This window comes from Phoxinus phoxinus, assembly GCF_949152265.1.
Source record: "Phoxinus phoxinus genome assembly, chromosome: 3".
Classification (NCBI taxonomy): Eukaryota; Metazoa; Chordata; class Actinopteri; order Cypriniformes; family Leuciscidae; genus Phoxinus; species Phoxinus phoxinus.
The window spans coordinates 9760208-9781332 of NC_136878.1; the positions used below are offsets into that span (position 1 = coordinate 9760208).

The window sequence follows — 21125 nt, forward strand, 5'->3', positions numbered from 1 at the left end:
AATGGCAGCTTTATTCACCTGAGCTAGCGTGTGCATTTTATAAGCAGCACACCCCTAAAGTTGGCTAATTATCAGGTGAATGTTCCCTCTGTGAAAACAACTTCATAAAACATTGTTAATTAGCTGTAAAAAGCATTATGTCATTATAAGGTTATTTTGAAGTTATTTAGCCTAATCTATACCACTTACCTGAACCTAGCCTTATCTTTTCAGTCCTTCAAACTGTTATTGCTTACGGCATGAAACTGAACTCAGAACAGGTCTGAACAGGAAGGTGACCTGCAGTCCAGGGTCTTCTGGTGCCTTCCCTCAAATTATCCTATATTAGTTCTGCACTACTTAACAGGGGCCTCCAATGAGACTGGCATCTCAGTTAGGTCGCTGCGTCCACAGACCGGGCCAAAATCAAGACCTGTTTTTCAGTAAATAACCATTGACTATGTGAAGGCATGTTATTAAGACCCATTTACCTCTTATCTTTAGAGAGCATGCTCAACTCTAAATGTCAATTTAGAGTAAAGGCAAGCTTTAGATCAAACTTTAGTGACTGCTTTCAGAGGTCTCCGTCCGTTTGCAGTAGTTCAGTCACGTCAAAGCTAGTTTAGTGAGCAGTTTAAATAGTTAAGTGACTTTTTTCAGTGAAAAGCAAGAATAAAAGTTTTTTTTAGGGTGTGCATACATTTTAAATTGTAATACGATTTCACAATATTACTGTTTTTATTACACTTTTGATCAAATGAATGCAGCCTTGAGAGAATAAAAGACTTGAATAGTTGTGCATGTTTATAACTTTAATGAACTGTTAGTGTAAATAAATGAATGGGAAAACCTAAATTATTAAGTAAAATAATAAGAATAAGAAAACAGAGCTATTTTTCTGTCCAAATGCCTTTTGTTTTTCTTGAACACTTTGATACGCACTTCCAGGCAGAGCTGCTGCTGAGACAAAGGAAGTTTAATTTAGCACTAGGTTTGTACTGTGATTTGTGTTACTACATGACTTTTACAAGCTTCATAAACATGTTTCACCCATAAAAATAGTTTTAAATGGTAACACGCTGTACTCATGGTTGCTGTAAAATGTAGCTGTTATTGCTTAATGGACTATTTTGTCCATAAGACAAATATTAAACCATAAGTGTAAGTGTGTGTTCTAGTTAAGGGTTCTTCCAGCTTGTTGGCAGCAAGTTTTGTGTGGCACATTTATGCAGCTCCTAAGAAACACGTTTAGGTGCAGTATGGAGAATGTGTGGTTTACCACGGTAACTAACATACAAGTAAATGGTACATCAGTAATTAACAAAGACTGACTTTTTTTTTTATACACGTGTAATGATAATTCCAGGATATTCTCTACAGTAGCTTCTTTGGGGTAATATATATTATAGAACAATTTAGTGACCGATCTTAATGCAATACCATGTGATTACTTTAACACATTATTACTACAGTACTTTTTGCAGTGGTGTAAAATGTTTGAGTAATTTTACACCTTAGCGATATGTATTGTATATATTTTTAGTAAGTTGTACTGTATCTCAGTGAATGTAATTAAAATGTAATACTTGTATGCTTACAGAAGAAAACAAAATATTTTTATGTACCGTAGATTCTTCAAAAAAAAAAGTTTTTTTGCATATATGGTTACATGAAGAACCTTTAGCATTCATGGATTGTTTAACATTCCACAAAATATTCTTTATAGTGGAAAAAGTTTATTCAAATGTTTTTCACACTAAGAAAATGGTTCTTCTATGGCATCACTGTGGAAACCTCCTTTTTGAAACCTTTATTTTTAAGAGTGTGCTGCAACTTGGTAGTTTTGTTTGTAAGGAAAGTAACCTAATTTAGTCAATAAAGCAGTCTTTTTATTTTTTCTTCCTAACATTTTTAGGTAATTTGTATGTAAAATTCTTATTTTTCCTCTTTGCTTTTCAATCTGTGCACTGACACAAGTCAACAGCAGAAATATAACCTAAAAAATGACAGCATAAGAGCAGCTGTAGCCTGTGTCTATTTAGCGTTAAGTGCGGTGGTTCTAGTAAGGACCTCAGTGTAAACTTAAGCTAAGTGTGTTGTTTGGATTTTCGTGTTAAGTGTAGCCCAGGCAAACCCAAGTAGTGAAGAGACTGTGAGAAACCAAGTAGGCGCAGTTTTGTACTTTGCTGACTTGGATGCTTATTTTATTTTCCTTTTTTTTTTTTTTTTTACCTTTTCCCTTCAAGAATCTATGCCTTGCCTAAGTAACGTCTTGGCACTTTCAGAGAAAATATAGGGTGATATATATATTTTGTTTTAAGTCCTACCACATGTAAGTAAACTCTAAATGAGGAAAGTATGCCTTTATCTTTGAGGAATCCCAACGGCCAGAAGGCAACCTGAAATTACAGCGTAATGGCAGAGCTTTGCTTTCTGAGGACTTAATTACTTTAATTATAGCAATGCAGAGAGTGAGTGAGTGTGTAGGATTGCTTAAATATAAAAAGGGGCGAGGAGGAGAAAGCGAGAGGAAAAATTGCATAAAATCGGAGAGATGATTGCTTCAAGGGTCTATAAATTGACTGGCCCACCTGGATATCACAGTCACTATTGCACCGGTTGATGTAGTGCTTTCTTGCAATCATAAGTTCATTGTGATTTAAACTACGCATTTTGCATCCAATATTACAATTATTTTTACTACAGTAAAGGTACAGTTATAGTACCTTATTAGGGCTCTATGATTTCTGCAATGTTGAAAATGCGGACAGATCGCGGAATCCAGTCATAATGTCTGGTCAATTAATTCTAATGAATGAATTGTTTGTGTTTGGATGGTTCCATGCAAAGGATTCACGTATTTCAGGCCCTGCACACAAATCCTTGCGCAGTATTTTAAATCCTCTCGATTATAACAAATTATTTGCATTTAGTGTAAAATGTATCTGTTTAATACTCTTGAACATTTTTCATTCCACGGTTCCCATGGAAATCGGAAATTGTATACTGAAAAAATGAGTCTGGTTATCAAAATTATGTTATCACATAGTTTTATATTTTATAATGTTTTGTATACCCCTTAAGTAGCTTTAATGTAGTTAGTTAGCTACACAATAATCTACTTACAAAAAGTAGCTAATTCAAAAGAGTAGCCACAGTTTCAAAGTAGATTCCTCAAAACTGCTGGTGGCCATTGTTTGTGGGACACCTGAATAAGGTGTGTGTGTGTTGGGGGGGGGGATGCGTGGTGGTCTTTGCTTTGTCTTAAGAAGCTTTTTTAGCTGTCGTTAGGCAAGTTGTTACATCGCAGCGCTTGCTCAAAGTAGATTCCATGTCTCTTTCTTCTAGTATGTTCTCTCTCTCTCTCTCTCTCTCTCTCTCTCTCTCTCTCTCTCTCTCTCTCTCTCTCTCTCTCTCTCTCTCGTTCTTTCAGTCAACCCCCCCCCCCCCTCTCTCCAACCCTTCGTTTCACTCCTAAAGATCTTTTATCAAGCACTATTAATAATTAACTGAAATTGCCATCTTCAAAAGAGCCGAAACAGCTAAACCGTTCGAAGCACATTGATGTGGAGCAAACAAGGTAGAGCGAGAGAGTTCAGTCTGTTTCCGCATTCCTTTGGATCAGTCAATCAGCTAAACGGTAGTATGAATCTAAACGTTGACAAGACATAAACAGTCATTAACTTCCACTCCGTTTTCATCTCTCGAGGTGTTCCCTCATCCAGCGTCAAATGAATTCCTTTGGATTCTCTCATGTCTTTCGCATTACAATGTTTACTGAGCATATTGACTTTTAAATGAAAAAATTTTAGGTCTTATCAAAGACCGTAAATTATGTCTGGGAATGATAAAATGTTGCAAAATTGAATTAAGACTATTGTGTGGCTTATCTCTTAAAATGTATTTTCCACCAATGATGATTTTTTTTTTTTAAACCTATCTTTAAATTGCTTGCTTTATCCAATGGGTTCAATCAGTCAATGTTTGCTTTTTCCTTTCATTTTAAATTTGAGTTTGGTAATATTGCTGCATAACCTCTCACCCAGCCCTTCCGTGCCGTCCGACTGCAGTCCCATGAGTTTTCTCTGGGTTGTTTTTGTTCTCTTGCACGTTCTTGCTCAAGCGTTAACAGAAGTCCGAATGGGATTCGGTTTCACTGTGATTTTCCTGTGGGATTCGGCGAGTCTCGTGTTGAAATATGTATTCGATAATGAGTGTTGGCACCAACATTTTCTAAAATGTTCCAATGTTTTATTCTATTTGGACTTGTAAGTTACTATTTATCAAGAAGATCAGCTTACCACATCCCCAGACCCATCATTGTGTGGTAGACATCAAAATACAAAATGACATGGTTTTAATATGTCAACTTCCATCCATCTATCTATCTATCCAATGTACCGTTTGATGTTAATAAACGTGTTTTTGAATTACTGATATCTTTAGCTACTAAATCCCGACCTAAACCAACTTTCTCATTCGGGTCTTTTACGCGAGACTTCCAGCGAGATCACTTTGACGTAAAGGAACAGTGAATTGCGGATACATGTATTGTTTGTTGAAGAGTCACTGGCAAAGTCTCTACCACACACACACACTCACAGACATGCATAAGCACACAGGCAGTGTGTGGAGAGGCCATGCTTTCTCTCATAGTACCCAGAATGCCTTGGGCTTGGAAAAGTGCCATCCCTTTGCTACTCTGATAACAGAGTTATAGAGCTGCGCATTGTCGCTTTGATCTCTTTATTTTTCCTTTTTTTTTCTTTTTCTTTTTTTTTTCTCAGCCTGTTCTTTTCTCTTTTGCATGAGTGGAGTTGGAACATACCCAGCCGTCAGTGTGTAAACAAAATGCGATTCCGGCTATGTGATGTTGATCATCTATTAAAATAATAAAACAATGAACATCAAGATGGCAATAAAATGGTGAACAAATGAAGCAATGAAAGCACAACTAAATGCATTGATCAAAGCTTTGAACTGTAGTTATGTACAGAAAGCCACTGTAACCATCACAAAGTACTTGTTCTGCACACTGAGTCATGTGAGCCCTCTAGCTGAAGTGTAAGAGCGACCTCTATTGGCTGGGGGAGAAACAGGTAGAGCGTTTAACGTGGTGTGGAAATATTTACTTAAGGCTCAAAAAAAGTCACATTACTGCAGTGTGTCTTTAAAATGGGCTGCTTTTAAATGAATCCAAATCTTTTAAATGAAGAAAAGCTTTTATGTGGAGCCTACTGTTGCTCCCACTTCAAGCATTTGGGGTTTGCGGTCTTACGGTTTCTTGTATTTTGAATTGTTGTCTTTTCCTATAAATGCAGTAATTACCAGTGTTGTTATAGTTAACTAAAATGAAAACTAAAACTATTAAAAGTAATCGGCAATTTAAATAAAATCTAAATATTAGTTTAGTAAGTAACTTTTGAATTAAAAATAAATTTAATAGAAATGTAAAAAATGTTTTTTTTACAAAAGCACATTATAAAATGACTGAAACTTAAACTAAAATCAAAAACTGAACAGAAAAATAAAAGCTAAGATCAAATATTAATAAATACTAGTGTGTGTGTTTGTGTATATATATAAAATACCAAAATAACACTGGTAATTTACAGTGCTTTATTCTTTTTCCACTGTTTACTTTCAGCACTGCAATGTCAGTTTTAGTTGAGATTTCGGCCCTTTAATTATAGAAGAATAATTTTTGTTTATTTGTCACCGTCCTCACAGGCGAAGAGAGCCGTCCAGAGAGGGGCCACAGCTGTCATCTTTGACGTCTCTGAAAATCCAGATGCCATTGACCAGGTGAGTGTCCGTAACATCAGTGATGTGCTGAATGTCATGAAACTTCAACCTAATTTGATCTTTACCAGCAATATATTCAGTTTTGAATATTAGCATAGTCTAAACTAGAGTAACACCTGTCCATTACATGCAGAATTTATGAAAAACATAAATCCATTATTATAAATAGATGTATGAGACTATATATTTAGTTATAACAAGTTTTTGTACATTATTTCAGCCTTCAGGCCGTTTACACGACACTATTTTCAATTAAAAATGCACAACTTTTTATTCGTTTTGGCTGTTCGTTTACACAACAACTGTGTTTTGGGGGCCATGAAAACACAAACTTTTGGTTTCAAAGTGGAAGTAAAATTAAACCGTTATCATCTCTGTGTAAATAACAAAAAAACGCAAATTCGCAAATTTGTGTCTAGCGTTTTTTGTGAGTCCTTTTCAGTACATCAGTGTTGTGTAAATGTATCCTTTGTAGTGCTATACATACAGTATGTATATATGTGTATATATATATATATTATTTTTTTCATTTATTAATTGTTCTACTTTATACTTAAAATCTAGGTTGAAGGTTAAAAACCTCCCATTTAGTGTTTTAAGATGTTATCGGTTTGTAATGTGGTTTGTTAATGAAATTGCCTTCAATTGGTGGTTACATCCCAGTTTGCATACTTCCACTACATACTAACTAAATTACACTCATTTATAGTTTGTGGTCAGTAAGAATTTTTTTTTTTATTAACACTTTTATTTATTTATAAATCAGTACATAATTATATAATTTGGCCATGTTTGACGTACTGTTTACAACTTAGTCTAATTCTAGTACCACATTCTGTTTAGGACCGAATCGAATGGGATGTATTGGTATTTTCTTTAAGAAATGCAAATATAGTTAAAGATATTCAGTGGTAATTGAAAGAACCGTGCTGTCCACTACCACTTTATTTCCATTTACTTAATGGAATCACTACCGTGGTGCAGCACCTATTCTCAGCACTGTCTGTGGAAAAGGCTGATCTGCGGAAGTCCTTTTCTTTGTCTCTGCTTTTGAGAGAGCAAGGGTCTTTTTTTCCACTCCCCTCTCTTTCACTGTGGTATTTTTCTTCCAAACCAGGCCCAGACTTGCTTTTTTTCCCCTCTCCCTCGTTCAGTTGTAAACGGTGTACAGACGAGATAAAAGAGCTTCTGTGTAGACCACATGAAAAGAGTCAGCGCAGTGCATTCCAGTGCCAGCACCTCTGTCCAGACTCATTCGGCTTCCTCGGTTGCACAGATTACAGTTTAAAGCCTCAAGGCTTTGGGGAGGACGAGGAGAGTTTTAATCACGGGGCGAAGCATTAAGGGAAAAGCTTTCATCATCACCTGCTAGATCCTACCCTAGTTCCCTACCCCAGATCCTAACCTAGTTCTGTCCGTATTCATTTCTCTCTTTCTCTCTCTCTCCCCCCCTCTCTCTCTCTCTCTCTCTCTCTTTTCTCCCCCAGTAAGCATATGTACATTGCCAAAGACGTCTGTGATACCTCAACTGAAAAATGTATGCTATCACTTTAAGTAATCTGATTTTTGTCTGATGGATTACTAAATGTGTTAAAAATGTGCGACAGGTTTAGTTTTTGTTGTATTTGTAAACAATCTTTAGTAAATATCTTTAGAAAACAGATTCCGTTGAAAAATCAAACGTCACAATGTCTGTTAAATGTTATTCTATTCCATGTGACAAACACCTTAGAAGTGTATTGCAGATACACAGTATATCGTGAAGATAGAAATGCACAAACCGCAAAAAGACGTCTCTACGATGTGTGTGTGCGCTGTTAGAGCCTGTATTTCTATCGTGTTGTAATGTGTAAACATAGAGAATGCGTTGTTTCTAACGGGAGGCTTTCCCTGAGTCTGTGCATCTTTTCTTGAATGAAAACCCAACAGACCTGAAAAATAAGAGGGGGGAAAGAACGCTTAAATGACTATCTTTCAACTTCCCATATTTCACATGAGAGACATGACGACAGAGGGTGAAATAGAGGCTTGAATATCCCTGGTATTTCCCTCAGGTTTTTCAAATTACAGACTGGAGCTGTAGTCTGAGGGAGCTACAAGGCTAAATTGAGCATCCACATTTGCAACATGCAATTGGTTTACTGCTACTTTCCCCTTCTATAGAAAAAAAAGGCCAACCACAGTTTCCATGTCTGGACTCTATAGGTTGCTTTTTCACATGGGTGTATGTTGTCGGGGAGAGCTTTTCCCTGGCAACCGAGTTCACGTAGATTGGGCAGATTGAATAATGATTGGAAACGTTATTCATTAAAATAATTACATGTATTTTTCTAAGTGCATCTTCAGATGTAAAGCCATAGCAGTGTAATGGGTTTTCTGCTGCTTTTGAGAGTTTTTACTCAGAATAACTGTATCGTTTAATTGTTAAGTGGTCTGGCACGAGAGCTTGAAATCTCTCTCTCTCTCTCTCAAGTTCTTACTGTCTTTTCTCTCATTATTTTCTGTAGTTGAACCAGGTTTCAGAGGACCCCTTAAAGAGGCCGGTGGTCTATGTCAAAGGAGCCGACGCTGTTAAACTGATGAACATCGTCAATAAGCAAAAAGTCGCACGAGCCAGAATACAACATCGACCACCAAGGGTGAGAGTTCACACTTGTATCGCATGCAATAAAATATGTTAGTATGTTAGTTATAGTAGGAACTTAATGGGTCATAACGTTTATCTACAACCCCATTTCCAGAAAAGATTGGCACATTCTGTAAAATGCAATAAAATTCACAATCTGTGATATGTTAATTCTCTTGAACCTTTTTTTAACTGACAAAAGTACAATGAAAAGTTTTCCAATGTTTTCACTGGCCAACATAATTGTAATTTATAAACAAATTTTGATATTGATGGGTGCAACACACTACAGAGTTGGGTGATAAAGGTTAGATTATACAAACATTATAAAGGTTAGATTATACAACTCTTTTGAAACGGTCCACAATGAGTAGGTGAATTGGTAATGGGTGTTATCGAGGAGTAACATGCCGCTGGATGGCACGATTGACCAATCAGAATAAAGTATTCCACTGAGTGTAATAAAACTCTCTAAAAAGTTAAGTCTTAAAATGAATCTCCTTTAAAGTACACCCTCTAGGGCAGGTTGTGTTATCACATGAGTGTCCCACAAAGAAAGTTGTATTTTAAAAAGTTTGTAATTATTTTTCGTATGTCATCTTTTTTGCGTACACCTTATCTGTCAAATGTTCTGACATTTCCCTGTTGTTGTCTACAACAGCCCACAGAGTATTTTGACATGGGAATCTTCCTGGCGTTCTTCGTTGTGGTGTCTCTGGTCTGCCTCATCCTCCTCATCAAGATAAAGCTCAAGCAAAGGCGCAGCCAGGTGAGGCTCCACAATGCAGTTTGATACATATATGATTACACTGTAACAATTCAATTTGAGGTCTACATTTTGACCATCTTCTCATTCATTCACAAAAGGTGTCTTGTTTCATGTCAATGTACAATTTAAAGAAGTTTGTTTCATGCCATTTCTGACATGCCTTCTGTACATAATTGTTTCCCCACCTGTCAGAGTTCCATGAACCGGATGGCTATTCAGGCCCTGGAAAAGATGGAAACACGCAAGTTCAAGGCTAAGATCAAGGGTCAGCGTGAGGCCAGCTGTGGAGCATCAGACTCCGTGAGCAGTAGTTCCACATCAGACTGTGCCATATGCCTTGAGAAATACATAGATGGAGAGGTAATTATCTCCACAAATGTTCAAAAGCTTGTAGGAAATAAAAAACTCCTTAAAAAGGTGTTGCACACTGGCCAAATGTCCTCACTTTGTAAGTTCTCTAATATCTGTTCCAAAACCAAATTACAGGCTAACAGATTAAAGGAATATGCCAAACCACTATTGCATGACCCTGGAAAATTAGTCATGCTTTCTAGTTTATTTATTTTGGTTAATTTGGTTTGTTCGGCAATGGACCTTTTTGAGGTTCTTGATAATGTTGTCTTAAACATCCATGTTTTGGCCTCCCTGTGCTTCTTTTATCTCAAAATATATGAAGACTAAAGCTGGTGACATTTTTTTTATTCGCCTTTGTGGTTATGTGTCATGCTAAAAAAAAGCACACAACAAAGAAATCAAGTCGTCTTAGATGCACAGAGGAAGTGGCGATATAAAAGGCTCAATGGCATCAAAGGGTTTGTCTGTGATGATTAAGAAAAGCAACAAAAGCAGGGCGGAAAGGCAGAGGGAGGGGGGGATGAGTCATGCTTGGGGACAGAGAATGACTTCTGTGGGTGAGATCTGTGAAGTTGGGCTTTCTGTCTGGAAGCACAGGAGTTCATCTCTTCGAAAGGGATTGAGAATGTTAGCATCTTAAGCATTGACATGCTGTGTAACGAGGGCGCCATCTACAGTTCACATGCACAATGTGGTATTTTTGCATCTAAAGCAGGGGTGTCAATTTCTGCTTTTGGAGGGCCACCTTCCTGTTAAGTTCAGTTCCAGCCCTAATTAAACACACCTGGACCAGCTAATCAAGGTCTTCCAGATTACTAGAAACTTTCTGGCTAGTGTGTTGGTGCTGGTTAAAGTTAAATTCTCCAGGGGTGCTTCTCATTTGTGCATCCTCGTTTCCTTTCCACGCGTCTTAGCTCCTCTCCCTTAGGATGCGAGGGAAGGATACACATGTGTATCCTCGCTCATGACTCCTCAGGAAGCCTCCTCATTCCTCTCCTCCTCCCGGTAGAATTAGATAATTGGGATGTCCTTCAAAATGGCCGGTTTTCCAGATCACGGGCTGGAGGACGGAGGAGCGAAGAAACGAGGAAGTATCAATTTGAATATTGAGAAGCATCCCAGGACATTGGCCCTCCAGACGCAGAATTGGACACCCCTGATCTAAAGCATGTAAACAGCTCTGTGACTTGGTAAAAGCCTAAAATTGGGGCCCATGGTTATCTGTTTTTGGGGGTTTGCAAATATTGCATTTCAGGAAGCTTCAAAATCTCATTGCAATAACTGGAAGGCCCACAAAAATGTTAAGACAGACCTGTTGACCTCACAAATCTTCTCCTCCACACTTGCAGGAGTTGAGGGTTATCCCTTGTGCACACCGATTTCACAAGAAATGTGTGGACCCCTGGCTACTTCAGCACCACACTTGTCCACACTGCAGGCACAACATTATTGGTGAGCATCAAAAACCGGCTAATAAACGTATTTGTCTAAATAATGGGTCTTGATTCAGTTCATTTTTTTAACTGTGCATTTTTGTTTTCTACCAGAACAAAAAAAGGGAAACCCAGGTGCCGTTTGCCTGGATCCAGGAAACCCAGTCCACAGCCGCCAGCAGAGAGTTGTCCTCCCTGTGCATTATCCAGGAAGGGTGCACAGAGCTGGGCAAGTGACGGCCTACCCTACACGGACCAGCATGGACCCCCATGGCAACCCCATCACTGTTTTAACAGTGGACCAGCACCCTGAGCAGGGCCTCTATCCTTCGCAATCTTCCTTTATACGGGGCTACCCTGCCCTCCATTTGGACCACACACTAAACCCGCACCATTGCGGCATGGAGCATCGTGGCCCTCCTTACCCACAAACCCATACATTCAAACGGCCCAAATTCCATGGACGCAACTTTTCTCGTGCTGCCTGCTTTTCCCAGTACGAGACCATGTACCAGCACTACTATTTTCAGGGCTTGACCTTTCCACAACCTGAAGGTCAGCCTGGCAATGGACTACACAAAGGTCACAGTCGACCCTTCCAGCCAGGACTTTTGTATCCTACTGTGGTGCACATGGCACCGGCTTCCTCTTCTCGTCTGGGTGACACCGGAAGCACCTCAGGACTTAGTTGTTACCACGGGCACCGCTCCGTGTGTAGCGGTTACCTTGCGGACTGTCCTGGAAGTGACAGCAGCAGCAGTTCGGGTCAGTGCCACTGCTCCTCAAGTGACTCCATGTTGGATTGTACAGAAGTCAGCAACCAGGGCGTGTATGGAAGCTGCTCGACGTTCCGGAGTTCGCTAAGCAGTGATTATGATCCCTACGTGTACCGAAGTAAGAGTCCGTGTCGGGGATCGGCTGGGGAGGCTGGGACGCTGTTTTCTGCCGCCCCTCCAGCTGATGACGCTTCGGCCCCAGTATCAGGGATGATGGACTGCTTACAACCTCCAGTTGGAGCGTGTTACAGTTCTGGGGACCAGTTGTCTAACTGCAGCCTGGAGCCCAATTGTAGTAACCACTCTTCAGTGGAAACCAGGGAACTTACTAGCACTACCTCAGCCGGGCCCCTAGAGGGCTCTGTGGCAGAAAGGAGCCACTGCTCTGTGAAGCCTTGTGGAGAGCAAGGGGTAGCTTGCAACTGCTGTTTTGAGGTACCTAAATTAAACTTAGAACGTAAAGGTAAGGAAGGAGAAGACCGAGGACGCTGCAGATGGGCCGCGGAGTCTCAAGCGGTCGCTTCCCCACAGAACTTTTATAGCGTTAGCACCGAGCAGCTACCGTCTCCAGATCATGTTAGCTATGACGGACTGCCGTGCTGCTTTTACACAGAGATGACTGTACACCGAGGAAGTGCTAGTAATTACGCTGAAGATTGTTCAGTTAACGTACAGTATGCCCAGACAGACAGTGACGGATGCATGGGTCAGGGTTGCTGTGAGCTAGCACAGCGAATACCCATAATTCCTGAGGATACAGACTGTGAATTAGGCTTGGGTCCAGAACCACAAACATGTTTGCTCCCTCCTAGACTTAACCTAGAGAGGGAAGAGAGGACTTCTGAGGAGAATTGTGACTTGTTTTTCACCTCAGGACAATGTAGAGGTCAAGTTTATCAACAGCCTCAGGATGAAGAGGCGACAGCACTGTTTCCCTCACAGTGTACTGGCGTGTCTGAAACACAAGGGGGCGGCAAAGCATCTTATGATAGATCAGGGCTCTGATAGGAGACCCTAAAACAGCACAGGCTCTTGAAAATCAATAAATGTTAAACTTTTAAATAGTTGTGTTGTCAAAAACTCTGGAGTGTACTTATCAGAAATGGTTTGCTTTTCAAATTAAGATTTTACAATTGTACTTTTTTTTTTTTTTTTCAGTGTTGATCTTGTTCATTCCTGTGGCCTTCAGAATCTGTCACATCAACACAATGGTTATAGAAGTTATAGAAGGCATATAGTACAAAGCTAAATTACAGCTATATTTGAATTTCACATACTTCCTCATGCGAGTTATACAGAGCATCATTATATGAATGCTTTCTTGATTGGACTAGGACCAGGGATAATGTCTAAATGTATATGACTAACTTTTACGTTTTTATGACAATTTAGATGATGGCTAAGTTCCATGTTATTAGCGCTAAGATAATTCGAATGCTCTTTTTACATTCAGAATTGCATGCTAGCAGTAAGAAGTCACACAGCATGTACGTAACATCTCAGTAAACTAAATGATTTCATTTAGAGAAATAAAAACCAAACTTCATGTGGAGGGAGTGCACATCAGGTGCTGGGGTCATTTCTCACCGACAACTTAGCTAGGTGTAAATCGGACTTGAATATGTACATCTCCCTCTTTCTCTTCCGCTCTCAGGGCCTTTGTCTTTTTAGTACAGAAATAGATCATTAAAAAAAAAAACGTTTTTTTATGTCAATGGAGACTACTGAGCTACATGTATATCACACCAAAGTTTAGTTTGTCTCCAGGGTACAGTCAAAACACCACTGGTTGAATTAGAACCTGACTACTCTAGGGTTAGAGGTGTAGGATGTCTAGTGTTTGACCCCTAAGTTGCTCTTTTTTTTTTTTTTTTTTTTTTTTAAGCTAGCAGTTTGTCAGAAAGACGCCAAAGTATAATGGTTTAAAGAGATTGGAATGCAGTGGTATATATATATTTATATGTATCAAAAACCGCATAATTACCTTTAATAACTACACATTGCACTCATGCTTTACACATACACCATCATATCATCATGCCTTTCTGTTTTTACAGAGTATTTTATACTGTTTCTATGAAATGTACCCATACAGCTTACACAGGCGGTCATTTTAAAATAACTTTATTTATACATAGACTAAAACAGTGCCGTAACATGAGAATCTACTCTTGCCTTGCATAGAAATATGTACTGCAAATATAGCATTTTTTCTGGGTACTTGAGTCACTATTTAATATTTCGTATTGTTTGTAGCACTTAAGATTGTATAAAAGAAAATGTGTACAAAAATTAATATTTTTTAATTTTTTTAAAGATATAATTATTTTCTCCATTATCATTTTACAAATGTTAAAGGTTAGAGTTTGATCTGTGTATATTTCTTGTATCTGTATAGCAGCACATTTCATAAATGGAAATATGTTCTCTGAATATTTATTGACTAATATATTTATCTTTAAGCCATGTCTTATGTTCAGAGTGTCTGTGAGGTTCTTTTCTTTTTTCTTGAGATCACTAATAAGAGACTTTGTAAATACATGGTAATTGCACACAAGACGATTAAATATTCTCTGACCAAAAACTGATTTTAAAATTTTAGTACAGTTTTGTAACAAAGTGTACAAAGATCTTTAAAAAAAATATATGGTTTTATTAAAGTAAAAACACAATTGACTGTTTCATTTTCACCAAGCACAACACATCACAGGGATGTTCATGTTATGGAGCAGTTTCACTAATACAAAAGTGTGTGGATTTGATTGAATCCAGGAGTAGAACTCCTACAATATTATATGAATGATGGGTAATTCATTGGGAGTGTTCATCATTGTGCAATGGGATAAAATGAAACATTTTGTCTTTTTTGTTTTATTAGGTCGGCATGTGCTTCCCAATGACCGAAAACCAAACACATTGTCCAGCTTGTACAAATAAAAAAAGTGCTCACATTCCATCAGCTTTAACATTTGCAATATCTCAGGCAAACATATCACTCAAACCAACCACACTTTAAATAACATTTTAATCTCTTCCATTTTCACTTCAAAGGGTGAAATGTGTTTCAATATACCAACAGCATAAGTACATGAACAAAGGACTTTTCAAGCTGAGTTTCCTACGAGCCAGTGCCTGTTGCACAAGTGTTCTGATTTTACTGTCATCCCATTGTTTGTAGAACTGCACTCTTTCTTGTCAGAGTTCATTTGGAGAGAAAGCTTTACTCATGTGTATGTGGTAGACAGTCACTCAGAGCTTGAATCCCGAATGAATGGCAACGATTCCTCCTGTCAGGTTAAAATACTGGACAGACAAAAAGCCAGCGTCCTCAATCATTTCCTTGAATGTTTCCTGTGGAAGACATAGTATGATAAAGGTTTCTCACAACATATTCTATCACACAAATACTTAAATGCATCATTTCACTTTTTGCTTAGATTATCATAGTTCAAATGTTATTTACAATATTGTAATACTTGAGTTTTCAAGATATTTTTCATTTTAAAAGCTGTAAAAATAAAACAAAGGCATGGACTAAGGATGTGTCTGAAGGCTAAATCTGAATAGTAAATAGTGAACGTGCATTCAAAAGCGATTTCAATACACCACATATGTGACCCTGGACCACTAAACCAGTCACATGGGTCAATTTTATTTCATTGAAATTTATACATAATCTGAAAGCTGAATAAATAAACGTTCCATTGATGTATGGTTTGTTAGGATAGGACAATATTTGTTCGAGATACAACTATTTGAAAATATGGAATCAGGGTGCAAAAAAATCTAAACATTGAGAAAATCGCCTTTAAAGTTGTCCATTTATGTTCACGATTGTGCTGCATTCACTCGCAAAAATAAATGTTTTATATATTTACGGTAGGACATTTTGACCCATACAATGTATTGTTGGCTATTGTCAAAAATATAAAGTGTGACTTGTGACTGGTTTTGCGATCCAGGGTCACATATTGATAGCGGTTTCCTGATGCCTGCAAATTATATACAATATAATTGCGAAAACATTTAAATATTTTTTTTTCTCTCCCTTCTCATATTTGTTTCCCCCATCACCATGTCCCTTCAGCGGCTCCGTAGAAAGCCTTATTTCCGAACATAGTATTTGGCTTCGGGTACATCCCTAGCATGGACAAAATTTCAGTGTGCCACTGCCTTTCACAAAGAAAAATAATGAAATCTTGAAGAAAAAAAAGATCCCTTAGTTGATAAAAACACCCTTATAAGCTAAAAAGAAATGATTGCACTAGCACGAAAAGTCTTCTAAACACTTACTGTGCCATGTCTCTTATGCCTATTAGATAGTTGTATCACTAAAGAATGTGGATTTAGTTTTTTGTCACCTGGTCTGGGAACTTTCGGATGCTTTCCACCAAATATTGATATGATTTCCAGTCTCCAGCGATCACTTCACCCAACACAGGGATCATCTGAAAACTATATGTATCATACAGCCTGCAAAAAAAAAAAAAAAAATTAATCATGGAGCAATTAACATACTATACACTGTGTATACCCTCTCTAAAACAGAATTATTATTTTTTTTTTAAGTAAATAAGTTATTACAAAAAAAGAATGATTCAAATAAATGTTTAGTATAGCACAATATACAATACATATTATTCTAAAGTGTGCTTTTAAAGAATAGTGCCTTCAAAGACTGTTAATGACTGGCAAAAGAGCCCTAAAAAGACACGGAGATGGAAAACAAATATGAGATGACATGGAGGTTTGCGTTCCCCTGTTCACTAACAAAACAAAACCTTTGCTTTCGAAAGCATTTTCTTATTTTTCCTCCATAACCATGTCCCTTAAGGTGCTCCATAAAAATCAACGTCAACTGAAAATATAAAAAAAACTTTTTTATAACTAATTTTATTTCAGCTAGTTTCCATGGCAACATTTCTCATTTTCATTCAGTTCAACTTGTACAAAAAATAATAATAATAATTATACTGAAATAAAAATAAATAAAAACGATATAGACATAAACAAAAAAAAAGTACAAAAGCACACACACAAAAAAAAAGATAGTGTTATTTTAGTATCACTATTATAGTGACTGTTTCAATGACCTTGCGAGAAGAGGGTTGGTCACTTTGCTGAATTCTAGACACATGAAGCGTCCACCTGGCTTAAGGACACGCAAAGCCTCTTGTAGAGCCTGCAAACAGAGACATCATCTTAAAGAAAATCATAATAATAACAGAGAATGTCTAATAAGGGGAGAACTGCCACTCTCAGTAAACTTCCGGCTTCTGAACTGGTTGCAGATCCACTCTGATTCCATATGAGGGCGCTCACAGGACGAGTGCAGAATGAATGGAGGTCTATAGAGCTACACCCCTCAAAATCCACTTTTCTCAGGATATAATCTTTTGTCTAGTAATTTGAATGTTGTATTCGAAAGGAGATGCAAAGAAATTACACATTGCTGGGTGTTAGATTTTTTTATCACTTATTTGCTTTAAAAAGTCTTTTAAAATGTCAATGACGTCATACACATCGTACGACCAGAGATCCTGCTTTACGGCAATCCTTCAGTCACTGTGGTGCTTTCGTGCTCTGCACTTTCTTTTCTCTCGAGGCATCGACAACACAGCGGACACATGTAAATATACATGCTAAAGAGTTTCTGCTAGAAGACATTCTGGTCCCGCTTCGGATGTCACAATGCCATCAAGCGGTATCTGGTCGTAATCAGTCCTTCACTGACCAATCAGCGTTCATTAGCAGAATGCTAGCGTGTAATGGGCAACAACAACTCAACCTGTAAGAAATCGAAAGGATACTACAAGTACTCGTTCACTCAACTTTCGACCTATAACCCATATTGAACTTCCAAAACCTACAATCAAATCTGAGATTTCTCAACGGCAATCGGGTGAAAGAGACAAATTTAACCGACTAGCTCCATAGACTCCCATTCATTTTGCACTCATGAGCGATCGCCCCCAGTGGAACTCTGGTGGAACTACAATCAAAATCCAGTACAATGGGACTTTATTTTTTAAAACTCTATTTTTAAACTGTTCAGCAATCTGATGTGAAGTGCAGAGTCTTTACTTGCTCTATGTGGGTGACATTTCTGATGCCGAAGGCAATAGTGTATATGTCAAACTGATCGTCATCGAACGGAAGCTCTTCTGCATCGCCTGCGACCCACGACAGACCTGCAAGCATGTGGCAATAGAATCAACCTTCAGCTATATTTCACTCCGAAACATGCATAATCATGTCTTTGGTTACAGATGATCATACCTGTAGTGATTCCTGCCGTCTCAGCCTTTTGTTTTCCCACTTTGAGCATTTCTTTATTGATGTCACACACCACGGCCCGTGACTGTGGAGGCCCTGCATCGTCGGACGCATAGTGTTCAGTGATGTCCTGCCATGATGGTGTCTGACGGGATTTTACTCTTAGCCGCTGCTGACGATCATACATTGAGTGTGTGTACTCCAGGAAGCGGAAAGAGATGTCACCTACAGCAGAATAGCACATTTCTCAATTTGTACGAACATCTAGAGCAGGGGTTTTCAATCTTTTCGGTGCCATAGACCCAAAATATGATCATCCCAATCCTAAAATTTAAAAGGCAGCTATATATTTTCATGTGTAAGGACCCAATTTATTCAGTGAAAAATCATTATTATGTGTGAAAATGTAAAATATAATTTGGAAAATAATTAGATTCTACTGGGTTACATTACATTTCTTTTCTAATCATACATTTATATTATTTTTTAATCACATATTTTATTTTAATCTTTTTTTTTTACACTGTTTTTCTCTCAAATTTTCCACGGTCCAAATGTATGTTTTTGCTTTAAATACTTTGGTCAGTTTAGGAATAATCTATGCAATTTTATATGATTTATTTGAAAGAATTAAAGGTAGGGTAGGTCAGAATTGTCTAAAAAAAACTTTTATTCAAATTTGTTTAAACTGTCTTTATATACCAATGCATAATTAAAATGCAAGTACTCTGAAATAGAGAGTATAAAAAACCGAGTGGCTCTAGTGTATTTAATCTTCAATAAACACAGCTCATTAATTCCATTCACTCCCACCTAAAAACAGGAGCGCGACTGCGCGCACAAGGGCAGAGCCAGTAATAGCGGCGGTAGTCATGGCGACGGAGAGTGACAGTCGCGCAAGCCAATCCTGTGATTCGTCCCGAATGGAAATAATGAGCTGTGTTTAATGAAGATTAAACGGTCTAGAGTCACTCGATTTTTATACTCTTTTTATCAGAGTACTTACATTTTAATTATGCATTGATATAAATAGAAAGTTTAATCAAATTTGGTAAAAAGTTTTTATATAAATCCTACCTACCCTACCTTTAATAGAGCAGTTCGTTTCATGTCTATCCTTGTATTGGTCAACTTGTCGAGGTTGATATGGGATCTAAAAAATAATTAGTAATAAGTAATGCAATACTTTTTAGAGAGTAATTAGAACAGTAATCTAATTACACTGTTGAAGATGTAATTAGTAGCTAGTAATGAATTCATCTTTCAAAGTAACTCACCCAACACTTGTGCTCAAGAAGCACATTAAAAGAGAATTCATATTCAAAAGACACTTTATATTCAGTTATATTCAGTATTGGATGAGAACAAAACTTGAACACTTATTGCACTGAACTGAATCAACACTAAACTGACTTGAGCTGAATAACAACACTATTGCCTTTTGATTATAAATGAATTTGGCTTGTTTCATAATTTGACAAACTTTGCACTAAACCGAATCAACATTTAACTGACTAATGACACTATTATCTTCTGTAGAACTGTTTTATTCAACATTCACACTGCTATCAAACTAAATTGAGCTGAATAATGACACTATATTGTCTTTTTAGAGCTGCTTTTCAGCTGAAATTGTATTTGTTTTATAATTTAGGAACTTGGCAGCATTAATACTGTTATTTTCTTGTTTATTACTGTGAAGCTGCTTTAAAACTAGCTGTATTGTATAAAGCTCTGGATAAATAAAAGTAAAATGAGTGAAACTAAATGAAATCAAGAATAAGTGATAGTTTTGATGTACCTGTGCCACCAGCCGTGTCCAGTAGCCGTAGCCCCGGCTGAGGGTTCATAATGTGCAGCAGTGTGTCTTTCCACAATCTGTGGATTCCCAAACTCATGGCGTCATTCATCACGTCATACTTCTCGGCCACACTTTCAAACACCTTATACACTGACAGTTGAAAAACAACGAGAGAAATGGAAATGTCATCCATGCCTAGTGGAAAAGGTTCTAGCACACACACACACTATCTAAAAACTTTTAATTAGGCATAGACAACTAATCATATTAATAGACATACGTACATAAAAACAAACACACCAAATATGAAGGCAGATACAGACGTGTTGCCAGTAAGCTACATAGTTTCCATATACTTGTATAGAACTAACAAAAGCCAGTATAATTTTGTTTAGGAATGTGAAATTTAGCTAGCAGGACACATGAATGTATCGTATAATATTGTCATATATTCTCTTTTGAGTAACTTAGTCAAACAGTCCTAATAAACTGATGTGTGTAACTCACCTTTCTCTGCTTTCTCCTCCTCTGGGACTGTTTGAAATCCAAAGTGCGTACTTCTGCCCTCTGTGCTATCGCTATATCCCCGACACCCTGTGATCCCAGCACGACAGCATACATGTTTGATTCGACACCGTGAAACATGATAAATATTTCGCGTAGAGTCGGAGAAAAATCTAAGTGCCCTGATGGAGGCCGCCATGTTTCTCTCAAGTTCAGTTGCGCAAGCACTGCGTCATAAACCCGTAACGCGACGAGTTGTAGTTCCGGCGGATCTTTGTTGGACTACAAACATGTAGATAATGATCTCCACGTGCTAGAGATCAACTTTTCAGTAAATATTAATACGTAGTCAAACCTATGGTGCTTGACAGCCAGCCTTGACTTGCATTAAAAAATGGACCCCAAGTTAATGATATCTTGATTAACTTTTGTTATTACCTTCTTTTAAAACATCTTTATTGGCAATTTAAAGCCTATAGGCCTACATGCCAATGATGTCAATGTTTTTAATGTGCGTGTGTGAAAGCTTGTTCTGTGGGGATAGGTTTGTTCACAATTATCAAAAAAAAAAAAAAAAAAATGTTTTTACTTTATGTGATATAATATGTATATAGGCTTATATATTTGTTGTGTAGACGAACGCATTGTCTAACTAATCTTGTCAAACAAACGAGTTTGTAAATCGTATTAAAAATGTATTTAGGCTAATCATTTCTAAAATGTTTTATAGACAGATTTATTAGGCAGAAAGATTTAGTGATAGATATTTCTGTATAACTTTATATTTTAATATTGGTAGTAT

At 37.6% G+C, this 21125-nt stretch overlaps 2 protein-coding genes across 4 annotated transcripts in view; one reads left to right on the forward strand and one right to left on the reverse strand.

The window, feature by feature from the left end:
* Positions 1-14207, forward strand: part of znrf3 (zinc and ring finger 3) — a 69264-nt gene extending 55057 nt beyond the window's left edge. For 2 of the 3 annotated variants that reach the window (XM_079608165.1, XM_079608166.1), the window contains exons 3-8: positions 5710-5784; positions 8292-8423; positions 9072-9179; positions 9372-9539; positions 10883-10985; positions 11081-13701. In XM_079608165.1, the coding sequence (XP_079464291.1) occupies positions 5710-5784; positions 8292-8423; positions 9072-9179; positions 9372-9539; positions 10883-10985; positions 11081-12747 (2253 nt within the window). In that variant the 3' untranslated portion in view covers positions 12748-13701. Of the gene's footprint in view, positions 1-5709; positions 5785-8291; positions 8424-9071; positions 9180-9371; positions 9540-10882; positions 10986-11080 lie in introns of all 3 variants that reach the window. The other variant, XM_079608164.1, reaches the window with a different exon arrangement.
* Positions 14208-14377: 170 nt separating this feature from the next.
* Positions 14378-20674, reverse strand: coq5 (coenzyme Q5, methyltransferase). The gene is made up of 7 exons (XM_079608167.1): positions 20327-20674; positions 19820-19969; positions 18022-18243; positions 17827-17933; positions 16836-16924; positions 16104-16215; positions 14378-15093 (listed from the first exon to the last, which is right to left on the reverse strand). The coding sequence occupies exons 1-7, from the start codon at positions 20520-20522 to the stop codon at positions 14992-14994; spliced, it is 978 nt and encodes a 325-aa protein (XP_079464293.1). The 5' UTR covers positions 20523-20674; the 3' UTR covers positions 14378-14991.
* Between the last annotated feature and the right edge of the window lie 451 nt (positions 20675-21125).